This window comes from Camellia sinensis, chromosome 13 (assembly GCF_055761805.1).
Source record: "Camellia sinensis isolate YWXY chromosome 13, ASM5576180v1, whole genome shotgun sequence".
Classification (NCBI taxonomy): domain Eukaryota; kingdom Viridiplantae; phylum Streptophyta; class Magnoliopsida; order Ericales; family Theaceae; genus Camellia; species Camellia sinensis.
The window spans coordinates 44,319,370-44,326,557 of record NC_138973.1 but is presented as its reverse complement, the minus strand read 5'-3'; the positions used below and the strand labels follow the sequence as shown (position 1 = coordinate 44,326,557).

At 38.3% G+C, this 7,188-nt stretch overlaps 1 protein-coding gene across 1 annotated transcript; it reads left to right on the top strand.

The window, feature by feature from the left end:
- The first annotated feature begins 3,054 nt into the window (after nucleotides 1-3,054).
- LOC114279217 (uncharacterized) lies at nucleotides 3,055-3,923 on the top strand. Its single transcript, XM_082900457.1, has 2 exons — nucleotides 3,055-3,571; nucleotides 3,808-3,923. The coding sequence occupies exons 1-2, from the start codon at nucleotides 3,055-3,057 to the stop codon at nucleotides 3,921-3,923; spliced, it is 633 nt and encodes a 210-aa protein (XP_082756583.1).
- Nucleotides 3,924-7,188: the final 3,265 nt, after the last annotated feature.

Here is a 7,188-nt window from a genome sequence, read left to right as displayed (position 1 = left end):
TAACACAAATGAAGCATGCTATGGTGCTTAAAGCATAAAGCAAGCAAGAGCACTTGCACTACAGCTATGCAAAACATGAGGCATATGGCAAAAGCAACCCAAAACAGTCTTAGGACATGTTAAAATGAGTCTAAAACATGTATGGAAGGAAGCCAAAACAAGTTAACATGAAGGGCATAAGGCACGATGAACGCAAGGCAAATAAGGTGGATTACACTACACCCATTAAGACCAAGTATGGGATGACTTAACCAATAAAAATCAGAGTTATGTCATGGCAAGATAACCCCAAAACACATTGAAATGATGGCTCGCAAGCTAAGGCATGAAGGCATACTCAATGATTCATGTTAAGGCATAAAGGGGTCAACCCTCCAATGCATTGAATGAGTGATAAATGCAAGTGCATAAGCATGAAACATGGATTGAAATCACATATGAAATGATGCCAAATCATTCAAATAGGCCAAGTAAAGCATGCTAGTGGACTTAACACACAAAGCTAACAAGCTAGATTGAACCAAGACTATACAAAGCAAGTCATGCATGATCAAGACAACACAAATTAGAGCTAGAGCATGCTAAAACATGGACAAAAGCTTATTGAAGTTAAGCCAAAAGCATACTAAAAAGACATATCAAAGCATGATGCATATTAGGCTATTTGATGGAATTGCACTACAAGTGCATGAGGCATGCAAGAGGTGACCAAACAAAACCCTAACAGAGGTATGACATGGCAAAACATCACCAAAAGCATGCTGAAATGGACTCAACGTAAACTAGAAATACATGCTATTTCATGAAGCATATAAGACTAGTTTATGAAATTTACACTACAAGTGTATAAGGCATGCAAGATCCAACCAAACCAACCCAAAGCAGATGTAAGGCATGGTAAAAAAACACCAAAAACCTACTGAGATGACCCCAAAACAAGCTAGAAAGACATGCTCAAACATGAGGCACACAAAGCTAGTTTGTAAGATTTACACTACAAGTGTATAAGGCATGCATGGAATGACCAAACCAAGTATAAATAGTGGTATGCCATAGAAAAATAACCACAAATACAAGCTAAGATATGGTCAACATAAGCTTAACAAACATGCTGAAATATGAGACATATGAAGCAAGTAAACAATACGCAAGGAGAGGGGATGACCCTCTCCTATTTAGGACTCCAAAACTACCTTTCTACTACTAAAAATTCTCTAGATTTCAGTGGTAGAAAGGTCATGCAAAGGTTACAACAAGAGCCTAAAGGGATGGCTCAAAACAAGGCCTAACAAGGCCTAAGAGGGGGTGGATCACCCCCAATGAAAAAGTGACCTTAAATAAACTTCTTAAGCATGAAAAAATAGAACTTTTTCCAGTTAAGAGCTAAGCTTAAAATAATATGAAAATAAGGCTAAAAGCTTAATTAAGAATGGGGGATTTAAGGGCTAAAGACTCACCCTTGAAGACCACCTTTACAACTGCAACTCCAGCACACTTTTTGAACCAAAATCAGTCCAAGAACTTCAAAAACAACCTCAAGAAGCCTCAGCAACACAAGCAAGGTGTTTGAGTGTGTGTTTGTGTACAAAAATGAGACAAAACTACAATTTTAAGTCACAAAACAAGAACAAAAGAGAGATATAGATACAAGGTTATATCTATAGCTCAAGCGAGATTTTTCTGAACCTAGAGGAGGGAGGAGGTGGTTCTCTCTTATAGAGAACCAAAGGCAAAGCTTCTCCAAGAAGCTAAGGTTCAAACCAATCCCTCTATACACGTGTATGGAGGATGGCTCTGGTGCCCTTCAACTGTGCTAGTTTGAGGAAAATATCTCAAAAAAGGTGCCAAAAAGCATCCGATCACTTAAAGTGGTCGGCCAGCTACTTAAAGTGGTCGGTCGACCACTTTAAATGGTCTCCTAGAACAACAACTGGTCGGCCGTGGTGGGAGAGAGTCCAGAGGATGAAAACAAGCAAACGGTGTGGTGGCCGACTAGAAAAGATGGCCCAAAGACCAAGGAGACCAGTTGTCAGACCAGAAAATTGGCTAGCAGGAGGAAAAGTGGTTTGCGGGGAGAGAAACTGCTCTCCCACCTTTGTACCACCTTCCAAACAAGGAAAACAAGGTTTGTACCAAACACAAACCAAAACGGATGCAAGACGAAAGTTCGGGAGGCAAAACGCGCAGCCGGGAGCCTCGAAAACTAGCTGACAAGCACCAAAAGTGGTTTACGTCCACAAAAGTGATCTTCCAAACCACGGTGGCCCTCTAGACCAAGGAAACAAGGTGTGGTTCAAAAATCACGCCAAACGGAGAATGTTAAATGGTCCCGAGACAAGGCGCGCGGCCGAAGGCTCCAAAAATCGAAAACTAGTCTCCAAACGGGAAAAGCGGCCTACGACCACAAAGAGTGGTCTACAAGACCTCTCTCTCCCTCAAGAAAGAAAAACCAGACTTGGTCCGCAAACCGAGCCAAAGCACAAAGAGTTCAGAGGCTTGGAGGCAAGGCTCTCAGCCAAAACTCCGAAACCTCGAAACGAGCACAACATGCGCTATCACCGAGCGCTGAATCGATGGCGTCTGAGTCTTAAGGTCGGTCAAAAATAAGGTGTCTGCACTTTGAAAGAAGAAATATGTATTGTCCTATCTCGTCATAATCTCAGTGCACAAAATATTTGTGGTCAAGGGTACGATGATGCTAGTAATATGCGTGGAGAGTGGACTAGGTTACAGGCCTTATTTCTTCATGGTTGTCAGTTTGTGTATTATGTTCATTGCTTTGCTCATTGACTCCAATTAGCATTGGTAGCGACAGCAAGAGAGGGTATACTCGTTGGCCAATTTTTTTCTTATCTGGCTCTCACAGTTAATCTATGTGGCTCTTCATATAAAAGGCATGATCAGTTAAAAGTTGCTCAAGTTAAAGAAATTGTAGCAAAACTTGCCATTGAGGAAATTGAAATTGGTAAAGGCAACAATCAAGTTGGGACATTGAAATGAGTTGAAGATACTCGATGGGGTTCTCACTCGGGATCTATTTCCAATTTGATAAATATGTTTAGTGCAACTTGTTCAATTTTAAGTAATGTCATCAATGATGGAATCACCTCTACTCAACGTGTAGATGCAGATAGAGTTTATGATAAGATTACATCTTTTGAGTTTGTGTTTATCTTACATCTTATGAGAGATATTATGGGGACTATTGATGATCTTTGCCAAGCTTTGCAACGTAAATCCCATGATATATTGAATGCAATACATCTAGTGTCAACTACAAAAGAACTTACTCAAAAATATAGAAAAGATGGATGGATTCTTTTGTTGGAGAATGTTCAACTATTTTGTGAAAAATATGACATAGATAATCCTGATATGAGTGCTCGTTACACATCTGGTAGATGTTGTTCTTGTCACCAAAGAGATCACATTACTATTGAGAATCATTTTCGGGTTGATATTTTTACGATTATATGTGATTCTCAATTGCAAGAATTGAACAATAGATTCAGAGAAGATGTGATGGAGTTGCTTATTCTTAGCTTTGCTTTAGATCCTAGGGATGATTACAGTTCGTTCAAATTGAAGATATATGCAAGCTTGAAAATCAATTTTATCCTAATGACTTTACAGAGTAAAAAAAAATACATTTGAAATTTCAATTACAAAATTACGAGATCCTTAAACATCCTGAGTTTCAACAGCTGATGACAAGTTCTGACTTGTGCCAAATGTTGGTAAAAACAAGGAAGTTAACAATTTATCCTCTTGTCAATGAATTAATTCGTCTTGTTCTAACTTTACCAGTTTCTACGGCGACAACAGAACGTGCATTTTCAGCCATGAAAATTATAAATACTAGATTGCGCAGCAGCATGGAGAATGATTTTCTTTTAACATATGTTGAGAAAGACATTGCTTGAGATTTTGATGTAGATTCCATCATAGATTCCTTTTATATTATGAAAGAACGTCGAGCACAACTTTAGATGCCTAAGTAGATATGTAGAGCAAATAGTTATTTTTTTTGAAAATTAATATGGATTTACTAGAACATATCCAATTGTATTTTGATAATATTTTATAATTATATACGATGAAGGAAAACATCTAATTATATATTTTTGTGATATTTGGATAGAAATTGATATTGTATATCACAGGGTCATTACTAATTTTTTGATTGCATATACACTCATCCCCTCGACATTAGAATCCTGCGTCCGTCTCTATGTACATGCATTGTTGTAACAACCCTCATACTGTTTACTGATTAAGGACTGATTGATTACCGATAATCACCGATTACTGCTAAACGGAACTGATAACTGACTGATAATTGAACTGATTAAAAGTACTGAACTGACTGACTGAAATTGGAAACCGAACTGATCCAGTATATGTTAGTTAATTGCATTTTATCTGTTTGATTGTCTGATTATCTGTTCATGTTTATATGTTTAAACCGCTAATTGAAGGCCTTATCGGCGGCCGAATTAGAAACCGATTGATGTTCCGTGACCCTCATAATTAATGTGATTTATGGTATAATTTTCTGAAAACTGATTAGGTATGATTAATTAGATTAAAGTAAGCTAATTGAAGAGTTGGACTTAATTACCGTTTTGCCATTGTTAGTGGGCCCTTATTATAACATGTTAGAGCCTTGGTATGCTTGAATCAAACATTTTGCTCAGCTCATTTCTTGCTTTTGCCGACCTAGAGAGGAGGGTTAGAGAGAGAGAGAATTGTTCTTGTTGATTGTGCTTGTAAATTGCTTGGTAATTGAAGAAATTGTTGAAGTGATTGCATATTTGAGCTCCCTTCTTGAAATACAAGACTAAAGGTAGCTCCATTGTCTTCTTATTCATGTTTTGAGTGGATTCTTGCATGATTCATGCTTCATTGTAGAACTAAGTCATGTTTTGGTTCATTGTGGTTGAATTGAAGCTCAATCTTTGCATGCATGTACATATATTGAAGTTTTGAGGTTGTAGTTCATCATACCTCACATGCATGTCCATCTTTTGGTCATACTCCATGAGTTCATCCTATCTTTGAAGGTTTGAGCTCTTTTGAAACAGCATTGAAGCTTTGAAAAGGATTTAAGATCATGCATGTCATGTTTGAGGATTGTTCTTGAAAAATGATTTGAAATTGGGTTTGAATTAAACACCCTTGGGCTTTGATTTCTTAAAAATTGAGCTTTGAAACATGATATCCTATGTGTTTTTAAGTGTTTTCCAGAAAGTGGGCCCAAGAGGATGGGTTTTGATGCTTTTGAGCTTGGTTTTAGACCTGGAGATCGAATCTGGGATTTCCAGATTTCAGTCGTCCGCTCGAGCGGGGGAAGTGCCGCTCGAGCGGGAAAATCGAGCTTCCAGCATCTTGCACTGTTTTACAGTCCGCTCGAGCGGAGTATTGGGCGCTCGAGCGGAGTCATGTCTCAAGCTCGAGCGGGCGTCGAGCGGGGATTTCACCCATCCAGTACTTTTACAGTACGCTCGAGCGGGAAAGTTTGCGCTCGAGCGTGTACCTTTGTTTGCCTGTACGCTCGAGCGGGGAAACCTGAGCTCGAGCGGGACTCTGTTTTTCTGAAAATCCTGAGAATGCTTTTAAATGTGCATTTTTGCATCCTCATCCCATCCTAGGCATTCTTAGGCCTAGTTTAAGGCATTTAGATGAGGATATCGTTGTAGAACACACCAAGGCAAATTAGGGATTAAGTTATGATGTTTCCCAACTGTGTAGCTTAGTGTGTTCAACCTGTGAACTGTGTAGGGTTGGTGACTGGGGAGACACGCTCTAGCCTACTGTAGCCTTAGCTCTGTGAGTAACAATTGTGTAAAGATATGTTCAACTGATTATCTTTTGAATACTGAACTGAACTGTTTACTGAACTGGTATTATTTACTGAATGAATGTATGTCCTTTATTTCTGAACTGTACTGTGGCATCCTTAGTACCTACTGTTTACTGTTACTGTTACTGCGACAGAATTCTCTGTCGGTTCCCTCGTGGAACCTCTACTGTTTACTGACTGATGGCCATCATTACTGTTCGGTCTTTTAAGACCTACTGTTACTGTTATGCTAATGGATGTACCACATATGACTGTTTACTGTACTGAACAACTGAAATACTGGTTGAATTGAACTGTTTTCATTACTGTAAGGACATTCATTCTAAACCCCTTTACGCATTATGTTATTCACTGGGCTTTAGCTCACTGCTCATATATATATGTAGGTGTACAGGCACCAGATCGGAGCTAGGAGCGTCAGGGTAACTCCAGTTTTGTCAAGCCAGCCTTTGTGCCTCACTCTGAGGTTCCGAGTTGGGGGTGTCTTGTTTGTTTTTCCCCCTTCTGTACTGTTTTACTGTTCTGTACAGACCGAGTGTTACTGTACTGTTATCTAGGGTCGAGTCCCTAGTCTGAATGACTGTAGATATTGTGTATACTGTTCTGTACTGTTTATGTATAAATGTATGAAAAATCTTTTTGGCATACAGACTGTCACAGCTCAATGGACACTATTTAATTACTGTATTGGCTTCCGCCAGGCCCTGTACTCTATTTTACTGTATTACTGTTCTGCAGGCCTTCGGTAATCTCGGATTACTGGCCGGTTACGGTGCTAAACCCATAGGGCCGGGTTTGGGTCGTGACAATTGTTGGACTCTACCAATTTTGTATATAGAACAAATCATCATGTGACTTGACAATTAAGCCCTGGTTTGGCTATCATTTTGGGTCTAAAAAAAGCACAAAATGATAAAATAGGTTAAATAAGCTAATAAGATAAAATATCACATCAAATCCATAATCATTGTACTTTTTCTCTCACAAAAGTCAAAAAATTCAAAAAATCTAAACCAAACGAATCTTAAAAGTCAAGCTAAAAAAGTGTCAATACAAAAAAACTGCCTATATTAACCAATATCAAATGAAGCTTAAGTAGGCCATTTTACATTCAAATCATGCTGGCTCTCTCTAATTATCATGACAGCACAACCACTAAAACAATAAGACATGTCATTAAGAACATTATTAAGTGTGTTTAGTTTTAATTTTCTGAATTCAGTTTTATTGAAAATTGAGTTTTTTATTTTTTTGTTTTTAATGAATATTTTTAAAATTTTAAGCATTTTTTTTACTTTTTTAGATACACCTTACTTAGATGTATC

What these genes read in the sequence shown, in the direction of transcription:
- LOC114279217 (XM_082900457.1), top strand. Translation starts at nt 3,055, where the DNA reads ATGTTTAGTGCAACTTGTTCAATTTTAAGTAATGTCATCAATGATGGA. An exon ending in AGATCCTAGGGATGATTACA is followed by an intron (nt 3,572 to 3,807) that starts GTTCGTTCAAAT and finishes TAACTTTACCAG; the next exon opens with TTTCTACGGCGACAACAGAA.